Source organism: Mesocricetus auratus, unplaced genomic scaffold (genome assembly GCF_017639785.1).
Source record: "Mesocricetus auratus isolate SY011 unplaced genomic scaffold, BCM_Maur_2.0 Super-Scaffold_100676, whole genome shotgun sequence".
NCBI classification, from domain to species: Eukaryota; Metazoa; Chordata; class Mammalia; order Rodentia; family Cricetidae; genus Mesocricetus; species Mesocricetus auratus.
Window position 1 is genome coordinate 101,052,528 of NW_024429266.1, and position 20,648 is coordinate 101,073,175.

Sequence of the window (20,648 nt, forward strand, 5' to 3'; positions counted from 1 at the left end):
AGGAGGGGTGGAAGGGAGAACTGTGGTTGGAATGTAAAATGAAATTTAAAGAATAAATTTAAAAAAAAAAGTCCTTCCCGGGGGCTGGAGAGATGGCTCAGTGGTTAGGAGCACTGGCTGCTCTTCCAGAGGTCCTGAGTTCTATTCCCAGCAACCACATGGTGGCTCACAATCATCCATAATGAGATCTGGTGCCCTCTGCTGGCCTGCAGGGATACATTACTGTATACACAATAAATAAATCTTTAAAAAAAAAAGTTCTTCCCAAAAGTTCTCTCAGCCCCCACAAGGTTTCCAGTTTATATTCCCACACAGACACAATTCTCTGACAACAGCAAAGGGTACCAGGCCTGCACTTCTCAGGTCCAAGAAAACAGATAAGATCTGACAAAGTAGGCACCTCACATCTCAGAGGGGGCATGCCTTGTAAAACGGAAGTTTTACACCGCTTAAGAAGTGGTGAGGGATAAGAGGGCTATGATTTCTAAGATGGGAGATGGGATGTTAGTATGCAAAACTACATTTGTGTGGTTAGTCGGGCTAGAAGTTTGTAACTGATGAACATAAAAAAAGAGGAGGGGAAGAGACACTGTAGCTCTGTGCTTTTGCTTTTGCCTTCACAACAGCTGGGAACCCAGCATTACAGTAGCCATGGCAACCTGCATAAGCTGTGGAAGGAAAGCGGGTGGCATTTGATCCACAGTGGCATTTTCCGTCAAATGTTACCTGATTAACGGGGACTTCTCAGTGCAATATCAGAAAGGGAAAAGTGTGAGGTCCAAGGCTGCTGTTTCCAGCCTCAGGGTAAGCAGTGGCGTGCTCTCTGGAGTCTTTTTGAGAATACAAAGCACCCAGTATACATTCTATATATCAAGATTGTACAGCAAAACGAAGTCATCTTCCTGACTTCCCATAGATATATGTACCCAGTTGATGAATATTTTCGTGAGATAAACAAAACACACACGCGCGCGCAGTGGGAGTCACCCACAGCTGTTCTTAGGGAAGAGATGAAAGGACTACGTGGCCTTGCAGGTGGAGCTCCCTTGTCACTCATGTCGGCCTGTTGAGTATTAGTTATCCTGCTGGATTTGTCATGGCCCTTGACAATATACAAAAATGGAAAAAGAAAAGAAGCAAGGAAAAAGCAGAGACCAGAAGCCTTTACTTCCCTAGGTTTCTTTTAATAGAGTGTTCTTCAGAAAAGCCTCTGACGCACAAACTGGAGAGTCAGGGACTGCCAGGGCCATATTTCTTGAGCCTGATGTTTCCAGGGCTCCTTCCTCAGCAATCTGTTGCACTCCCACTCTGGACAGAGCTTTTCCTTTCGCAGTAATCTGTCTCTGCTCTGCCCGAGGACCTAAAAGTTTAAGCTTACATCTAGGACTTAGCACTCTGAAGCAGGTGTTGCCCAACACTCTGGCTTTCCTCCCTATTTCCCCGACCTCCATGGTTGGCTTAAAAGACCTGACTCTTTCCACACTTCTCCTGCCGCTGCTGTTGTTTTTTTCTCTTCAGTGCTTAATAAAATTGTCCTTGGGCTTTCTTCTGAGTTGATTTTAACTGTTTTGTTAATGAGACTAAGAAGCCCCAAAGGGAAACTAAGTAACAAGTCTACCTGACAGCACCTTTGTGAGGGTTAAATGAGTTAAGAGAGGTGCCTGGAGAGGCTTGCATAGTAAGTTGATACAGTAACTACTAGTACTTACCGCCCCCCCCCACTCTGTGTGTGTGTGTGAGTGTGTGTGTGAGAGAGTGTGTGTGAATGTATGTGTGTGGGTGTGTGAGTGTGTGTGGCATGTGTGATTGTGTGTGTGTTTTACTGGGGATGGAACGCAGGACCTCACTCTTGAGAAGCAAGGGTTTTGTACTGAATTGCATCTCCAGCCCAAATACTGTCTCCTTATTGGCTCCAGAATGTAAGTGAACCTAGAAGCCCCTTTCAGAACGTACGTGGTTGATCATTTCAGTTCAGGGTTCTCACTAAATATAGAGGAGCGTCTCCCTGTGCTGCTCCTAGAAGAGTGGAATTAAGACACAGAAGGGAGAAGGACCAATTTGGAGAGAGAAGGAATAATCCCAAACAGCTCTTACAGCGGGCAGGGAAGAGCCTGCTTTGTTTGATTCAAAAGGAAATTAGAGGCTTGTTATGGTAGTTTGAATGTAATTGGCCCCCATAGGGAGTGGCTTTAGGAGTAGGCTATTAGGAGGTGTGGCTTTGTTGGAGTAGGTATAGCCTTGTTGGAGGAGGTGTGTCACAGTGGGAGTGGGCTTTGAGGTCTCTTTTGCTCAGTGCGACAGTCAACTTCCTGTTGCCTGCAGGGTGTAGGACTCTCAGCAGCAACTACACCATGTCTGCCTGCATGTTTGCCATGCTCCCAGTCATGATGATAATGGACTGACCTCTGAAACTATAAGAGAGCCACCCCAACTACATGTTTTCTTTCTAAGAGTTGCTGTGGTCATGGTTTCTCTTCCCAGCAGTAAAAACCCTAACGAAGACACAGGCTCACCATCATAAATAATTCATAGGGTAATTTGGCTAAAAATAATTTTGTGGCTTTTGTGTGGGGGGGGGATAAATTGTACCCATGGCTTTGCCTGTGCTAGGCAAACATTGTGTCTCTGAACTACACTCCCAGCTCTGAAAACTATTTTTTAAAAAGGAAAAGGAAAGGAAGTGACTGCACCGAGATTTGGTGGAGGAGAAAGTTTAGTGTAGATATGTGTACAGCCAGACTTGGGGATATCTGGGAGAGTCCAGAGTGAACATAACTAGACTAAGCAGGGCCATGAGGGAGAGGGGGAGGGAAAGAAGGAGGGAGAGAGAGGAACCTGGTGCAGCAATCAGGAGGCCAAAGGTACAGAAAGGGTTGGGTAATCAAAATGTCTTGATTATATAGGGAAGAGACTCTGGAGGAAGGGCAGCCCAGACCCTGGGCTGAAGAGTTCAGGGTAGAGGGCCTTACCCTGTAACAGGTAGGGACTGAGGGATGGTGACTGCCGGGTCCACTTTGATAGCCATGTCAGCTGTTTGACTCGGGTTTGAAACTTAACAGATAACATTCAAATATAGGAATGATTGAGTAGATGGTAAGATAATCTCTGCCTACGGGAGAATTCTTAGAGAGGAAATCTCGAAAATTGATTGATACTTTATACTTGTAGACAAATGCTACTCTCGGCTCTAATCAGAGAAGTTTTTCTTTGCAATAAACGGGCGAAAACAGAGACCATGGTTGCCGATAAGGGATGGCTGAACGCTAAACAGGGCATTCATATCATGGTCTGTAAAGGCCAGGGAACCCTGAAGAAAAGGGAGTGGAAATAACATAAGAGCCAAAAGATAGGGAAAAGGGCTGTGGAATGCTTTCTCGTGGGCCTGGCACAGCCAATGCAATTATGATTTTTGCTTGGTCCCTGTGCAGTCCTGCCTGTCCTGAAATTTGCTGTATAGACCAGGTTGGGGTGTGTGTGTGCGTGCATGTGTGCGTGCGTGCGTGCGTGTGTGTGTGTGTGTGTGTGTGTGTGTGTGTGTGAGTCAGCCAATTGGAGACGAGGGGAGAGAAGCGACCAATGGTAAACGATTCTGATGACTTCCAGCGAGACTACACTTCGGCGCACGCGCGTCGCGCCGGACTACGGGGCGCTGCTGAACCAAATGGGCATCACCGCGCGCGCCCGAATCACATGACCCAGAGGTGTCCGAGTTCCTCTGGAGTCAGTGACGTTTCCTCTAGGCAAAGGTTTTAGGGTCTGGCGGGCAGGGGATGTCTGTGCAGTGCAGTTGGTGCAGCTTCCTACTGCAATGTGACCTCGGCCGCAAGCCAAAGGTCAAGAATTAGGTTGGGGGCGTGTCCTGGGCTGTCCTGGGGGTGTGGCCTCGCGACTCCGTGAAGTAAGCGTGGGCGGGCTCTCCGCTGAGGCCGAGTGCTATGAGGGCGGGGATCCCCACGGGTTTGCTAATAAATAGGTAAGTAGGGACCACAACTCTGTTTCGATGTCGCTGCGATCGCCTTGACCTGCGCGGGCCTACTTTAGATTGGAGGTGGTGACGTCAGGGGGCGGAATTAGTCTCGCTAGGGGCGTGGTCTCAGCCTAGCCTGCATGCGTCTGTGGGCGTGGCGTGGCAGGTCGGGGGCGTGGCTCTGGATGGGGAGGACGATCCTGCTTCCGGATTAGATTATAGTGCTCAGGTTCTGGCTCTGCGCTTTCTTAGCTTCCACCTCATGGAGACTCCCCCAGCCGCCGCCGCACCTGCCGGGGGTTTCTTCCCCTCGTTCCTGCTCCTGTCGTTTGGGACACTCGTGGCTGCTGTGCTGGGCACCGCTCACAGACTGGGGCTCTTCTACCAACTGATGCACAAGGTGCTTAGGGCAGGAGGAGGGCTAGGGGTTAGGAGGAGGGCACTGAAGGCGCTCCTCCAGCTCACCGACGGTGTAGGTGGAGAAAGCGAGTCCCAACTAGTCCAGAGTGGTTGGGAGATTCTTTAGGGAACCTTGTCCCTTTGCCACACTGTATGTGGGTCCTGGACTCTGTATCTAGTACGAGAAAACGGGGAAACTGTGGCTGTCTGGACAGCACACACTCCGCCTACACCCATACCCAGGGGCCTGAGTCATTTTAACAGAGCAGGCTTTTTAAACATAGTGGGATTGGTGGGCTGAAGGTAGGTAGGGGGAGAGACTGAACTCTGATACTAGGCTACGCCAGAGATTCAAAGTTCTTCCGAGGGAGGGGCCTTCTTGACATATATCTTATCAAAGTAGTTATCATGCCTGTCCTTGTGCCTGCAACAGGAAACTGATCCGCAGAAAACTTGAGTATTTGCTCTAGATGACAGACTTGGAAAGAGCTGACCCCAAAAGTCATAGTCTAAACCCCTTGTTCCATTTGAGAAATTCTCGCCCCCAACCCAGCCCCTTCTTTTCTAGTGGAGCTCACACTGACCTTGAGGTGTGTGGTCACTGGAAGCTGTGTGGCTGCTGAGGCTTGGATGCTCAGGGCAGTCTGTGCCAGGAAGCACTTCCGTGCTCGGCATGCGGCTGCTGGCAGCCTGTCAGCTGGACACAAGCCGCCTGAGCGGAGAGGGTCACAGTAGACGGGGATTAGCACTCCAGGTGCAGGGCTCTGCAGAGGTACCAGAAAAAAAGCAGACACGAGGCCAAGCTAGGGGTCTTCTGCCTCTTGCCAAGCTCCCTCTGGTTCTGCAGATGCCCTCCTTCCCTCCTTGCTGGCTGAGTACCTCTGGAGCGGGTATTGTCATCTCCTGAGGCACTGAAGAACATAGGCCCTATGTTAGCCTGCTACTTGGTAGGCTGGGAAAAGATGACCACAGGTTCAGGCTCTGCCTAGACTACACAAGGGGTTCAAAGTCATTCTGGGAAGTCTAGTGAGAGCTCGTCTCAAAATAGAAAGTAAAAAGGTTAATGATACAGCTCTAACATGTCTAACATGTGCCTTGGGTTCAATCCCCCATGCTGTTGCAAAGAGAACATGGGATCTGTCAGACTCTGTCACTTGGGCAAGTCTTGGTGTCCTTAGCTGTAGGAAAGAGAGAATGGTAAGATTTGCTAAGACAGTCTCTGAGTATTGGGTATTGTGTGGTGTGTCTCTAACCAGCATCTAATTTCTCTGTTCTCTGACTCTGCTGCTGCCCGTTCCTGGGCTGGCCTGTGACTGTCTTGTTCCCTGGCCCAGGTCGACAAGACAAGCATCCGGCATGGTGGGGAGAGCGTGGCAGCTGTGCTCAGGGCCCATGGCGTACGCTTTATCTTCACACTGGTTGGTGGGCACATTTCCCCGCTGCTCGTGGCCTGCGAGAAGCTGGGCATCCGTGTGGTAGACACACGGCACGAGGTCACTGCTGTCTTTGCTGCTGATGCTGTGGCACGCCTGACTGGTAAGGGTGCTAGAGAGAGAGCTGGGGGCTGGCAGGACAGGGGAGTGGGGATAGGGTGATGGCCGGGAGGGTAGCATGGTCGTCATCAGCTCTGTCTTCCAGGGACAGTGGGTGTGGCAGCAGTGACGGCTGGCCCTGGTCTCACCAACACAGTGACTGCCGTGAAGAATGCTCAGGTGGCGCAGTCCCCAGTCCTGCTCCTGGGTGGAGCTGCCAGCACCCTGCTGCAGGTGCCTGGTCCTTAAGGGTGGACAGGGTCCCCAGGAAGGCTTCTTAAACTAGCCTGATAATCGTCCCGCCCCACCCCTTCTCTGCCAGAAACGGGGAGCACTCCAGGCCATTGATCAGATGTCTCTGTTCAGGCCGCTCTGCAAGTTTTGTGCGTCTGTGCGGACAGTACGAGACATTGTACCTACCCTGAGGGCTGCAATGGCTGCTGCCCAGTCAGGCACCCCAGGTAGGTGGAGGAGGGAGCTGGACAGTCCTGAGGCCCTGAGGTTCAGTGGTTGCTGCAGCAGGTGCCACAGGCTCGGGGTCTTCCCATCCGTGCAGGTCCCGTGTTTGTGGAGCTGCCTCTTGATGTGCTGTACCCCTACTTCATGGTCGAGAAGGAGATGGTGCCAGCCCAGTTGCCCAAGGGCCTCATGGGCCGAGTGGTCTTCTGGTGAGTGCTGCCATCGCCACTGCGCCTGTCTTCCGTCCCCCCCGCCTCTTGCCGGCTTCTCCCCCATGTGTGCCCCTCTTTCTTGGGCTCCTGCATCGAGTACACTCGAGCTCGGAGGAGTCAGCTGTGGGGAGAACACTCCGCGTAAAAGCAGTGCCTGTGTAAAGGTCCTGAGGCAGGAGGGACCGTAGTGGGCTTGGGAAAGCAGGGCCTGGCCTCTGTGACCGGGAAGAGGAGGGGGCAGGCGCAGAGGGTGTGAGGGTTTACTTTTGTCCCCTTTCTGTCTCCTCTGTCACCTCCTCATTCCTGAGCTTCTCGGTCTTCTCCTTTTGCTTGTCCTTGCCCCTCCCTTTCAGATATTTAGTGGGCCAGATCTCTGTGCAAGATAACAAGATAGGCATTGGATGTCATCATTGGACAAGATATTCAGGTTCCTGTGCTTTGGTGTGTGAGAATTGCTTTGAGGACCAGATCAAGCACAAGTAATGTTGTTCTGTGGTCTTGCTATGCAACTCATTCTGGCCCAGAGCTCTGTGCAGCTCAGGCTGTTCAGGAACTTGAAAATCCCCCCCGTCAGCCTCCCAAATGCTGGGATCATAGACTGGTGCTCCGTGCCTGTCCCTACTCTTGTTCTTAAGGCTCCCTGGCCTCCCATCGTCTTCTCTCTCAGTGTCACTTGGAAGGCTGGCGCTTTCCCTGCCCCTCCTTTGTGTATTTTTATTTTTATGGTGTTTATGAGATAGGAGTTAGCTCTGTAGCCCATGCCGGCTCTCAGTCGGTGTCAGTCTTCTTGCCTCAGTATCTCTGCCGCTGGATTTTTCTTTCCTTTCAAACCATGTCCCCATGGCTTCCCACGTTCTTGGCCTCATCTTAGCTCCCTGCAGCCTTGGCTCCAGCAGAGAAGGCAGGCTTTGGCTCTGCACACCGACTGCTCCCTGCGGACACTCACGTGTCTGTCTCTATGAGATGGAGTGTTCCTTGAGGGCGAGGCCTAAGCAGGATTTCTTTCTGTGTCACAGGGCCTTAGAAACTCAAGGCCTGGGGCCCGGTTAGTCGGGAGACAAAGAGGCACTGCGAGAGGTGAATGGCTGACAGTAACTCCCAAGGACAGAGCATTTTGCAAAGTGTTTGCCTCCTTCCCTTCTGGTGGGGCTGGAGATGGGACCTCAGGCTTCACATACACTAGGCCAGGGATTTACCATTGGGCCACACTCCCAGACCACAACATACCTCATAACCTAAGAGGCTAGCTATAGAAACTTTCCCAAAATGGTGAAGGAGCTGCCCCAAGTAACACAGCTGGGATACTGTAGAAGCAGGTCTAACCCACAGCTCACATCTGGGATACTGTAGGGGCAGGGTCTACCCACAGCTCACAGCTGGGATACTGTAGGGGCAGGGTCTACCCACAGCTCACAGCTGGGATACTGTAGGGGCAGGGTCTACCCACAGCTCACAGCTGGGATACTGTAGGGGCAGGGTCTAACTACAGCTCACAGCTGGGATACTGTAGGGGTAGGGTGTACACACAGCTCACAGCTGGGACACTGTAGGGGCAGGGTCTACCCACAGCTCACAGCTGGGACACTGTAGGGGTAGGGTGTACACACAGCTCACAGCTGGGACACTGTAGGGGCAGGGTCTACCCACAGCTCACAGCTGGGACACTGTAGGGGTAGGGTGTACACACAGCTCACAGCTGGGATACTGTAGGGGCAGGGTCTACCCACAGCTCACATCTGGCATACTGTAGGGGCAGGGTCTACCCACAGCTCCAGTTACTGTGCTGGTATTCTCTGCTCCTGTCACATGTCTGGGAGGTGTGTCAAATTAGGGTGGCTTCCTGAAGGGACAAATAAGCAGCTGGTGACCTGGCCTTCTAGTGTCCCTGTGTCATGACTTATCCTCCCTGATTGCTCTCCTGGCCCCTTGCTGGCCCCAGCCTCGAGAATCCTGTATTAACCTTGGTAACTGGTTCCTCTGTGTTCTCATAGGTACTTACAGAATTGCCTGACCAACCTCTTTGTTGGGGCTTGGGAGCCTCGTCCTGAGGGACCTCTGCCCTTAAACATTCCTCAGGCATCTCCCGAGCAGGTGAGTCAACTCTGTGCTGGCCTAAGACCCCCACTTACAAGGCCTTGCAGATCTCCTCTTTAGGCTAGTGCTGGAACCTAAATCTTGTGGGCTGGTGGGGACACCAAGATGGCCCTTTAAACATTTTTAAAAACGTATGTGTGCTTGTGTGTTGTGTGTGTACCACTACTAGCATGTGGAGGTCGGGGTACAACTTTGTGGAGTTGATTCTTTCTGTCTTTACGTGAGTTGCGGCCACTCAACTCGGGCTTCCCAGGTGAGTGCTATGGCCCGCTAGCTGACCTGGCAGACTGTCACAGCTCTTTGATCTCTACTCATCCCAGGTCCAGCGCTGTGTGGAGATCCTGAGCCGGGCCAAGAGACCCCTGCTAGTGCTTGGGAGTCAGGCCCTGCTGCCCCCAACCCCTGCCACCAAGCTTAGGTGAGGAGTTCCCACCCTGTCTTAGAAGCATGATCCCGGTCCCTGGTGGTCCAGTGGCCTTGGTCATACTGACATCTGCTCCACCTGGACTCCCCCAGGGCTGCTGTGGAGACCCTAGGTGTCCCTTGCTTCCTGGGAGGGATGTCTCGGGGGCTGCTGGGCCGCAACCACCCTCTCCACATCCGGCAGAACCGCAGTGCCGCCCTGAAGAAAGCAGACGTTGTTGTCTTGGCAGGTAGGCTCAGCAGACCTCTTCCCTTTGTCTCCGACCATGCCCACCCTCATTGCTGGCACCCGTCACTGTCCCTCAGACCTCTTCCTCTGCACCTACCCTTGCCTTCTAAAGGCCTGTGAACAAGCCTGAATATGCAAGCGCACCCTGGTCTGCAGCTTTGTGCTGTGGCCCGGCTTCTCCCAGAGGAAGCATAGGCTGTGGGCACTTGCCGTGCCTTACACACGCGTTCCTACACAAACGGTTTTGTATCCCATCTGTCACGTGACAGGTGGTTTCCTTGTGTGGATTTTGAGTGTGTGTGCAGGCCAGTGACATTGATAGGCTGTTCGGCACTGTAATGGTACACCATATTCAGTGACTTACGACGAGTTCATGAGTGCTTACGGCTCCCAGTAGGTTAGTAGGAATTCTCTGATTGGCTGGGTTCACATGTGAGCCAAGGGATGGCGAGAGGTGGGAGGTCTTTTCAGTGGCTAACCAGGTCTCGGGTTGTGCCCCTCACAGCACTCCTCAGGGATCCTCCCAGCAGACCAACCCGGTTGGGTCACATATTTTTTTTTTCCTTCCTTCTTTGTGGTGTTGAGGCTAGAATCCAGGACCTTACACATGCTAAGTGAGTAGTCTTCTACTGAGCTACATAAACCTCGAACCCGTGTCTCAGTCTGGCACACTGTGGCTTTTGCCGTGGTTCCTTGATCAGAGCCATTCAGGAGGCCTGCCCAGAATGGAGAACTGTCAAGTCATACTGGCAGATGCCTTAGTGGGTCAAAGTGCTTGTTGCTGTGCCTGATAACCTGAGTCCCATCCCTGGAACCCGCACCGTGGGAGGAGAAAACCCACCCCCGGAAGTTGTCTTTTGTCATGGTGTGTGCACCCGCTCCCCCCAGTAAACGCAAACAGCTGTGAGGTCCCTGCAAGTGGCACAGAGGTAGGGACAGTGAAGAACGGGGACCATTGTACATTCAGTGTGCCACAGCTGAGCAGGAGTGAGAGAGTGTCTACTATCATCCCAGGAGCTGTGTGTGATTTCCGCCTGTCGTATGGGCGTGTCCTCAACCGAAAGAGCAAAATTATCATTGTCAATCGCAACCGGGATGATATGTTGCTCAACTCAGATGTCTTCTGGAAGCCCCAGGAGGCTGTGCAGGGTGAGCATACCCCAACAGTCCCCACCCTGTGCATGGCCTCTTTTCGTCTTGCCTCTCTTGCAGCTAGCTTGAACCGACCGTCAGGTCTGGACCCTGCACCAGGGGACACTTGGGCAACCTGAGACGCATCTGGCTTGAATTTGATGGGTATTTCTGAAGGAGCAGAGGGAGGTTTTGCATGTGATCAACTCCTGAATGCTACTTGTTGCTTCCAGCTGGCCGCTGGCCCCCGACTCTCTCTGTTACTCTGACTCTCCTGAGTTTTGCTCCCTTTCCATGCTATGCTCTTGTCCACTGTTCTAAGGACACAGCCTCTCCTGTAGCAGAGGCAACAGGATCCTTTGGATTTAGCCAGAGAATTGGTATCACCCTGTGTGTTGGGGAAGGTCCCTCCCGGAAGTTGGTGGGTAGCAGGTGGAAGTGGGCATGCTGAGGCAGAGAGGCTGATAAAAGGAGCTGGACAATCTGGGGATGATGCTGCATGCCTGTAATTCCAGCTACTTGGTGGGAGGGAGGTGAGAGGTCAGAGGCCAGGCAGTTACCTATTAGATGCCCGTGTAATGTACTTAGCAAGACCTATCTCAAAATAAGGTCACACATGGTAGTGCACACCTGGGTTTTGCTTGTTTGTTTGGAAACAGGGTCTCACTATGCAACTCTGACTGTCTTGGAACTCACTATGTAGATTAGGCTGGACTTGAACTCAGAGGGTAGATCTCTGAGTTCCAGACCAACCTGGTCTACAAGAACCAGTTCTAGGACAGGCTCCAAAGCTACACAGAGAAATCCTGTCTGGAAAAACCAAAAACCAAACTAACCAACCAAACAAACAAACAAAAAATCCCCACAACAAACAAACAAAAAAGAAAGAAACAAGGAAATTAAAAAACCACTACCAAAATAGGACTGACAAGTTATTAAGAAGGTAAAGGCACTTCTTGCCAACCTGATGACCTGAATTTGAGCCCCAAACCCACACAGTAGAAAGAAAGACTTCCACACTCCATGCTGCTTCCCTCCTCCCCAAAATACACACACAGTAAGTAAATAAATGTAACACTTTTTTTTTAAAGTGCTGAAGTGTTTACCTGGGATGCCCCAGACCCTAGGTTTGGTCCCTAGTATTGCTGGGTTTGGGGGCAGGACAAATTGCATGGCCATTGGTATGGGGACAGACTGGGTGAGAAGCCACATCACTGAATGTGTGTCCGCTCACTTCTCAAGAGGGCTGATGACAAAGAAAGCCGTCACCCATCCCGTGCTTGTTGTGAGTGCCCGTGTGCTTTGACCTAAGAGACATCCTTGGTGGGTGATGTATTGTGGAGGCAGAGTTCACAGGACTTGGTGCCTCTTGGGTATGAGGGGCAGAGAGGTAATGAGGCCAGCTTAGGTTTACAACTTCCCTACACCTCATTTCCAGGGACTTGCTTTCCATCTCGCCAAGGCACCCTCTCCAGTTCTCAAAGAACACCGCGTCCGCTTTCCTGCTCTTCCCAGGCTCTGCTGTTGGCTTCCTGTTGGCCTCTGGTGCTGGAAGGGCAGGCGGAGGCTGCCGCCAGTGCAGCTGGGGCTGCAGCTCTGCTTTCTTCCTTTTCCAGGGGACGTGGGTTGCTTCATGCTCAAGCTGGTGGAAGGCCTTCAGGGCCAGATGTGGGCCTCAGACTGGGCTGAGGAGCTTCGGAAAGCTGACCAGCAGAAAGAGCAGACGTACCGGTCAGTCTGGGTAGAGTGGGCATGGCAAGGGTAAGGAGCGGAGGGGGCTGTTGCCTGCCAGTCCCGCTGACTTCCACTATCCTGTTGCAGGGACAAGGCTGGGTTGCCCGTGTCTCAGCACCTGAACCCGGTGCGGGTGTTACAGCAGGTGGAGGAAACTCTGCCCGACAATGCGCTTCTTGTGGTTGATGGTGGGGACTTTGTGGCCACTGCCGCCTATTTGGTACAGCCCCGAGGGCCCCTGCGCTGGCTTGATCCTGGTAAGGAAAGGCCCACACCCGAGGCGCCTTATACTAGGTGGACCCCTCACAGCAATGTTCTCTTATCTTCCTAGGAGCCTTTGGGACTCTGGGAGTTGGTGCAGGTTTTGCACTTGGGGCCAAGCTGTGTCAGCCGGATGCCGAGGTGAGGCATTGGATGTGGGAGACTGGCTGCTTTCTGGGCTGTGAACCACCCTAACTGCCCTGGGTCCCCCCTTACCAGGTCTGGTGCCTGTTTGGGGATGGAGCCTTTGGCTACAGCCTCATCGAATTTGACACGTTCGTCAGACACAAGGTGACTGGGCTGCCCCGAGGGAAGCTTATGCCCAGGGTTTTGGGATATGCCAGTGGGGGGTTGGGGACAGTGCTCCTTCAGTGGGCCACAAGTCCCATCTTGTGGCTAGACAGACCTTTGGACTGATGGCTGTTGCCTGGCCTTTTTTTTTTTTTCTACAGATACCAGTGATTGCCTTGATAGGGAATGATGCAGGTTGGACCCAGATTTCTCGGGAGCAGGTGCCCAGGTTGGGCAGTGACGTGGCCTGTGGCCTGGCTTACACTGGTGAGGGGTCGGAATACTTTAGTCCCACATGGGCTTCGGCTATTCTCCTTGGTGGGCCCTCCGCTACTGTCTGACTTATTTTCTTTCAGATTATCACAAGGCAGCCATAGGCCTGGGGGCGCAGGGATTGATGCTCTCACGGGACAATGAAGATCAAGTAGTCAAGGTACTTCGTGAAGGCCAGCAGCTGTGCCGGGCAGGCCATGCGGTCGTGGTCAACATCCTTATCGGGAGGACAGATTTCAGAGATGGCTCCATTTCTGTATAGGGCCTATGTGTGGGTTAGGGTGCTCCTCTGTACCTGGACTATGCCCGACCTACCTAGAGTTTTCATCCTTGCCCTCGGAGCTTGTCTCCCAAGGCCCAACAACTCTACAACCCTCCGAGTGAGGAATGGAGAGCTCGGAACTCGGAGCAGCACGCGAGTAGCAGTTTTTTTCCCGCAGGCCCAGTGATACACCTTTCTCCCTCCAAATAAACCTCTTGGCTACATGAGCCCAAGGACTCAGTCACATAACGTGTATACTGGTTTATTTATTGTCCACAAAGATGGAAGGAGTGGAAAGAAGGGGAGGCCACAAGGGGACCTGATTCTCCCATTTGATCGCTGGGGGGCCTGGGGGTACCTGGGGATGGCAAATACTATCCCACTCTATGGTCCCTGAAAGAGTCCCACATGCCCACTCCAGACAGGCCAGTGCACACGAGTCCTCACACAGACACACACATGCATGGAGGCAATAAATATGTTCCGTACCAAAAGTGCCCCCAGCCTGATACCTCAGGTGGGGTCCCTCCAAAGGGGAGGGGTTAAGTGCTCAGTTTTTCAGGGGTGGGAATGGGCTGCTGGGGAAAGGAAGGGCCAGACTGTGTCTCCATTTGCTGGTTGGAGGTTCATCTTGGCGGTCTTCCCCAGAAGAGAGGGTTGGGGGAAATCCCAAGCTACCCTTTCACAGATGGAGGCCGAGTCTGGGGCTGCATCCCTTAAGCAGAACCTCATGATTGTCCTTAGATACTTCAAGGGAGGGGGAGACAGAGAGTAGTGCTCAATGCTAATACTGGTTTGGTTGGCAGCAGCAAGAGGGTTGAACAGGGATGTCTCAATACCCCAGGGTGATGCTCACAGTAATTGGTGTTCCCCCAAAAAAAGGGGAGGCAAGAGAGGCCAGCCTAGCAAGCAGTACTGACTCTGACAGCAAAGAGAAGCCCCGGTGCTCAGGGGAGGGGCCATGGCATCAGTGCTTAAAATGCCAAGAGCCTGACCTTTGCAACTAGGGCCTAAACAATGGCACTAGAAGCTGGGAATGATTCTCAGCACGGGAGACTGGTCCCTTGGCAACTCCTTAGCAACCAGGAGCTCAGCCCGAGTAACTCTTGTAGGTCCTTTTAGGTCGTCAGGGCACTGCCTTAAGCGACTTGGTACCCAGTTACCAGTAACCAGAGCCTGGTCCTTAGCAATCAGGAAGTAATTAACCAGAGTCCAGCACCTGCTTCGAGGGCTCAGAGGCACACATTGATCTGCTTGGAGAGTTCTCTCTCCAGATCCAGGATGAGGGCATCGAAGTCTTTGAGATTCAGGTGTGGGTTGAAGGGTGCATCAAACTCATCTTCAAAGTCAGCAGTGCCCCTCTGCTCTCCGGTCTCATCATCATCTTCTTCGCTGTCACTGCCTGTCACGTGGTCATAGTCAGGCCCGGACAGGAAGTCCCGCCCACGCGGTAGTAAGTCTCTTCCACACACACTCCAGTCGCCCGCATAGCGGTTGCTTGGGGGACTTTCGGGTCCTCCGCGACCTCGGGGTCGAGTCACTACTTCGGGGCCCGCCAGTGGCAAGTGCAGCGGCGGCTGTCGTTTGGGCCGCAAATAAGGTGCGACGTCCGGGGCCTCTGGGGGCCGGCGGGTATCTGCGGGGTTCACAGGGACAGCTATAAGATGCGATGCATGGAAGGGGCACCTAGACCCCCGATTGGCCTTCTAAGAGGCAAGCTTACAGGTTTAATCCCCAAGGGGCGTGGCCTTCCTTGGATTCCGGCCCATGATTGGCTAGTAGGGGAGTATACTGTCAGGGAGGCTGATAAGGATGGGCGGTGTTCACCTGGCCAAGACTGTAGTAGGTAATGCAGGACTTCGATATGGCGCTTGAAGTCCACGGCACTGGTGACGCCTGGGCCTGAGCCACGGAGCCGCGGTCGAGCGGGCGTCTGTCTCGCTGGCAGCAGCACCGGTCCGAAGCACACTGCCAAGTTTTGCGGGGTCATGCGGTTGTGGGTGTGGAAGGAGGAAACGAGGCGCAGGTGGTCCAGGAGAAGCGTCAGTGTGGCCTGTGGAGAGTGTTCCGGGGTGGGCACAAGCCGGGCAAACCTGAGCCCGTTGCACCTGGGGACACTTAGGGGTGGCAGAGAGTGGAGAAACTCCCGTTCAAGTTCTCATAGCCATAGGAAGTGTTAGTATTTAGCAATGTATTTTGCTGGAGTTCAGATTAAGGCCAAGGGCAATTTAGCTTTCGAATGAAAGGGCTTGAACTCCAACCCAGTCCGTGTTAGGCAATATTAGCATGAATTTTATTTTATGGAGAATAGAAGCACAGTTTCAAGGACTTTTCCAAGATCCCACAGCCAGGTGTGTGACATGGACAGACCCGCTTGCTCTGTTTGCTCCACATCCAGGCTGCCTTGGAACTAGCTATGTAGCTTAGGCTAGTCTCCAGTTTGAAATTTGCTAGCAGTAAAGGCATGTGACACTATGCCTGCCTAGAGTGGCTGTTATCAGTAAACGGAGCCTTGGTTTCCTAACCCGGGAATGAGAGATGAATAACACGTGCTTTGTTGGGATGAGATGGGCCTGTGTGCCTATTACGTCTTAGGCAAGGTTAAAGCACTTCACTGGTATCAACTGCGCTATGACCCAGTGTTCCCAGCAGGGCCAACTCACTCTCTCCACATCCGGCAGGCAGCTAAGGAGTCCTCTGGTGCCCTCAGGACCCAGGGAAGCCCTGCCTGGGTGTCCCTGGGCCATGGCCTCCAGCACCACCTGATACAGAGGCTGGGTGATGAGCGGGGTAGGCAGCTCCCGAAGGTAATCCTTGAGGATGCCTGTGGACAGAGGGTCCCCTCTAGTTAAGGCGCCCTGGCTTCTGAAGGCAGAGAGGCCAGTGGGTTAACAGTAGTAGTGGGAGGGGGCGGGTACAAGGAATGGAAACAAGACCAGACAGGAGGGGGGAGGGTTCACTGGGGCCTCCAGGCCGCCCTGGAGGAAAGAGTTGGAGGGAATAAGCAGGCGGGAGGGGCTCTGCTGACCTGTGATGACATTGATGTCGGGGTATACATCTTCAGAGAGGCACACAGCGGCACTGTCCTGCTCAAAGGCGTCCCGAAGCTCTTTCTTCACAGCGGCTGAGCCACACAGACGGTACAGCCCCACTACCTGGGAATACGGACAGAGAAAGGATGTCTTCCTGTAGCCACAGGCAGCAAGGACTCTGGTTGGGGCTGGGTGTCTGGACAAGGGCGACAGTGGCTGTTTTGGCCTTTGAGGGCGGGGCCATCCACAAGTATCTTCACTGCCTTCCAACTACTGCCCCAAGTGCCCCCGAGCATTCTGAGGCCAAGGCGGGAAGATCACCCGGGCTATAGGCTACAGGGTGTGTTCAAGGCCAGCCTAGGCTCCTTGGTGAAATCCTGTCTCCAAAAGGAAAAAGGTGGCTGGGGTACAGCTCAACGGGAGAGTGCTTGCCGAGCATGGATGAGGGCCAATGACCCCAGCCCCGGTCAAAACACAAAACCCCAGACACTCAACCTAGCTCTCTAAACCCTCAGTGTGGACCGCTTCCTCCGACTTCACAGGAAGCCTTCTTTGACTAACTCAAGCAAGTCAGGGCCAGCTCTAAGCTGTTTAGACCCCTCCCCCTTTCAGGTTTTTTCTTTTTCTTTGAGAACGAGTCTCACTGTGTTTCTCAGCTGCACATGGATTCTCCATCTCGCCTCAGTGTTTCTAGTGCTGGGGTGTGTGCCACCATGCTAGGCTATGTCCTTTGTTAACTGCCGTTCCAGCTACAGTTTGACATTTGTGGACTGTCTCTCAGTCATCTGTCTTACTCGGGGAGACTGAGCTTCCTGAGGGCTGAGATCTCTTAATAAGATGCATAGATGATCTGTGCACCCTGGTGCTGTGAGGGAGGGTTTCTTTCCCCTAAGGTGAGTGTTGGATCCCACAGCGGCTCAGGCTGGTGAAGGGGTTCCAGGGAGTGTGTCTGAGGCAGCAGGGGCGGGTCCAGGGGCTCACCCGAAGCCCTCGACATTCGATCTGCGCCACACACTTCCGGATGATGAGAGGCACCCGGCCTGGGGACTGTTCTCGGTCTACCAGTAGCTGCAGAGGGAGTCCAAAGACTCGGGGCTCCACTGTGGCAGGGGCTTCTTGCTGCTCCGACAGTGTCAGCTTGGCATAAAGAAGTCCCTGAGGCTCCAGACGGACGGCCAATTGTTGGGCCTGGCATCCTGAAGACGCAAGGAAGACTGAGCCAGTTATGTCTCAAACGTTCTTGTGACCTGCGTGGTGTCTGGGACACCTCTCACTTGTGGAGCCCATCCCATCCCCCGGCCCCCCGGGTGCTGTGGGAGAACCGGATGCCCTGAGCTGGGTCTTGTGTCTTGCTTTTCCTTCCTGGAAGTCCCATGTCTTACCTCGAAAGATGGTTGGCAGTAACACAGTGCCCTGGGCGCAGGGCCGGTGGCGCCTTACACCAGGGTCCCATGCCAGTACCAGGGCCCGCAGCATCCGAGCAGCCTCCAGCTCCAAGTGGAAGGTGTGGTCCAGCCTCAGGAAGTCGGGTCCTCCTCGAAGTGGCCCTGTGCGGGCCCGAGCCACCCCATCCACTTGGAGAAGGCAGCAGAGATCTCGAGGAGTGGCCCCTGGAGTTGGTCGCAGACCGCCCAGCCCATACAGGTGCAGGCTGAGACGCCCCCAAAGTGCAGCTGGGGGCGCCCGCGCTGATGGGCCCACCTCATAGGGCCGGAAGGCAGTGGGTGATGGCGGTCCCCCAGGACGCTCCGGGGAATCACCATCGCTGAGGTACCCACCCCTTGGGCTCCTAGTGCTTCCGGCCACTGATGCCTGCCCAGAAGTCCCCACGCTGCTGTCCAGGTGGTAGCGGCTGATGACAGAGCCGGCTGGGGCGGTTCTCTCTCGTTCCCGGCCAGTGCGGGTACCTCTTAGGCTCAGGCGGCGCCGCAGCTCTGGCAGCTTCTTCATCTTCATAGAGAGGCGCCTGGCAGGGCCTGGGGACTTCGTACGGGAGGTTTTGGTGGGGGGACTGGTGGGGGCTGCCCCTGTAGGGAGAGTAAATCTCAGGAACCAGGACCTGGGCCTGGGGTATGATGCTTGTGGTCTCTAGGTGTCTGGGCATGAGGCTTGGGCACGCCTGCTCTGGGGTGTAAGTATAAGACACTTTGCGCCTACCTTGGATGACTGAGCCTTCTGGATCAGAGGAGGCTGGCTTTGATCCCAAGGGCTCAGGGGCTGGTGGTCTGGGGTCTTCTTCAGGGATGGGGTTGTACCAAATCTCCCCAGCAGGCTCTCCACTGCTAGGTGTCCCAGGCCCCAAAGATATCTCCTCTGGTGGCTTGGCCCCACTTAGCACCCACCGGCGGCTGCTGGGCTCTAGGCTTTGCAGGTAAGCTCCCCGAGCTGGGCTCCGCGGCACCTCGGGGCTAGGAGGTCCCTCTGCTCCAGCCTGGGGCCCTTCAACGATCTGAGGCTCTGGTTCTGGGGGATTGGGCTCTGAGCGCTGGGCTGGGCGGCCTGGTGGGAAATGGAGTAAGACCCACACTCATCTCTGCCCCAGCAGCGGTCCAGCTAGTTGACTCCAGCCCTTACTTCACACAGCTGACAGCAAGGACACCTGTCCCTTACCATCTCTGGGAGTCTAAGTCACTGCTCCTGGGGACCTGCTGTTTTGTTTGGTCTTAAACTAGTCAATACCTCCTCAGCGTCTAGCTTGGAGGCCCCCTGTCCCCAGGCTCCTAGCATTCCAAGGGGAACTGTAACCAGCCTGTATCCATGTCAGATATGCTTGGGATCTCAGGTCGCTTTCCTCCTGTCTCCCCCTCTCAAGACAATCCTGGTGTGAAGTCTGACAGGTCACTTCTCCCTGAGTGACCTTGAGCAAGTCATTTTCCCAGGGCACCATGCCTGTTTATGAGGAGATTATGTTTGTCCCCCATCGACCAAGGGACTGAGGGAGCTCAATGTGAGAAGCAGTTTTTAAAAAAGGGTTTGCCGCCTAGCTCGCTGCCCCAGTAGATGCTGCGGGATTGAAGGCAGATCAAGAAATATGACAAGGAGTCTGGTTTCTTTTTCATTCCGCCCCCCCCCCGTGCCATTTTACAAATTCTGCCCCAAGGTCCCCCCATACCCTACTCCTCAGCCCAGGCCAGATTTCTACACTCAGTGCCCCATACACCCCCCCACCACCACCACTCCACCCCCATCTTGGCTCCATCCTCTCCCTGACATCATGCTTGATTTCCTGTGTGTGTTTATGTGTGGGCACCCGGGTCCCTTCTCTGGCCCTGGGAACCTTGGGACTCACTGGGAAAGGCCAGGGAGGAGGGGTCAGGCTCATGGTGTGGTGGCCTCCCTCCTTTGGTTCCTTCCCAGGCCCCCTGCCCCTATATCTCTCATTTCTTTAAGATCTCGTCTTGCTGTCTGTAGACCCCGCAGATCTAAGCACCTCCTATTTCCACCCTCTAGCTCTGCTTCTGGTCTCTGTCATCAGCGGCATAGTTCAAAGGATCGTTTAAAGTCAGTTTACAGGCCCTGGACAAATCACCTAACAGCCACATGCCTCAGTTTCCCTCTCTGAATAAAGGGGACAGTTTCTTGGGGCTGCCCACGGTAGGTGCGACGGCCCCCTCTGGTGCGATGCTGGCACGGAGGGGGTGAAAAGTTGCAGTAAGATATAACCCGCAGTACCTTTCTCGTGTACAGGAAGGAGTGCGTCCCTCATCTCTCCTCCTCTAGAGTTCCCAGTGCCCACCGCCTGGCCGCGCAGTGTCCGTGCAGTACGGCACAGCGGGTCCTCCGGCCACCCTCCAGGCTCCCCGTCGAGGCCCCATTTCCTGTCAGGGGCGAGGCCCCCCTGCCGGGCCTCGCAAGTAACCCGCGGGGCTGGCATCTCAGACCAGCCGCACATAACGGTCCGCGGCCCCCTGCCTTGCAGAGATCTGGTCCATATTCCTCCCCTGCAGCAGGGTTCGGTCATGGTTTACCACCCAGGTTCCGCTGCGTATCCTACCGGGGATCTGGGAACCCCGGGCCGGGCTCGGCTCCCATCACCTCCTCTCCGCGAGCCCCCGCACTCACCCCGCTCCTTCGCATCTGACTTTTTCCGGGGAAGTTTCTCCCGGCCCCGCAAGCGGGAGAAGGTCTTCCTGAGCAGCGGCTCGGCCATGCTGGGGCCGCGGCCCGGCCGAGTGCGCGCCCCGGGGCTGCGGCCGCCCGCCCCGCCCGGCCCGGCTCGCCCGCCCCCCCGGCCCGCGCCAGCAGGAAGCGCATTCCGGGAATGCTTGGCTTAACTTTTTTTTTTTTTTTCTTTTCCTTTCCCGCGGCCGGCCCGAGCAGGCGATGCTGGGAGATGTAGTCGCCTGGGG

At 54.3% G+C, this 20,648-nt stretch overlaps 2 protein-coding genes across 6 annotated transcripts; one reads left to right on the forward strand and one right to left on the reverse strand.

Annotated features, from left to right (window-relative positions):
• The first annotated feature begins 3,601 nt into the window (after window positions 1-3,601).
• Ilvbl (ilvB acetolactate synthase like) lies at window positions 3,602-13,513 on the forward strand. 4 transcript variants are annotated; one of them, XM_013123029.3, is made up of 16 exons: window positions 3,602-3,720; window positions 4,220-4,367; window positions 5,701-5,902; window positions 6,005-6,132; window positions 6,221-6,359; window positions 6,455-6,566; window positions 8,561-8,660; window positions 8,984-9,081; window positions 9,180-9,316; window positions 10,330-10,464; window positions 12,063-12,177; window positions 12,268-12,437; window positions 12,512-12,582; window positions 12,661-12,732; window positions 12,894-12,999; window positions 13,089-13,513. In XM_013123029.3, exons 2-16 carry the CDS (start codon window positions 4,230-4,232, stop codon window positions 13,265-13,267), a joined length of 1,902 nt encoding a protein of 633 aa, XP_012978483.1. In that variant the 5' UTR covers window positions 3,602-3,720; window positions 4,220-4,229; the 3' UTR covers window positions 13,268-13,513. The 4 variants fall into 4 exon arrangements, with proteins under 4 accessions (XP_012978483.1, XP_040593379.1, XP_005083427.2 ...); XM_005083370.4 differs by having other exon boundaries at window positions 3,627-3,746; XM_013123028.3 differs by having other exon boundaries at window positions 3,658-3,973.
• Syde1 (synapse defective Rho GTPase homolog 1) lies at window positions 13,514-20,503 on the reverse strand. Of its 2 annotated transcripts, none has more exons than XM_005083369.4 (8): window positions 20,362-20,503; window positions 18,457-18,798; window positions 17,682-18,326; window positions 17,281-17,495; window positions 16,296-16,422; window positions 15,931-16,091; window positions 15,095-15,320; window positions 13,514-14,903 (listed from the first exon to the last, which is right to left on the reverse strand). In XM_005083369.4, the coding sequence occupies exons 1-8, from the start codon at window positions 20,447-20,449 to the stop codon at window positions 14,500-14,502; spliced, it is 2,208 nt and encodes a 735-aa protein (XP_005083426.1). In that variant the 5' UTR covers window positions 20,450-20,503; the 3' UTR covers window positions 13,514-14,499. The 2 variants fall into 2 exon arrangements, with proteins under 2 accessions (XP_005083426.1, XP_040593378.1); XM_040737444.1 differs by lacking the exon at window positions 20,362-20,503 and adding an exon at window positions 19,972-20,331.
• Window positions 20,504-20,648: the final 145 nt, after the last annotated feature.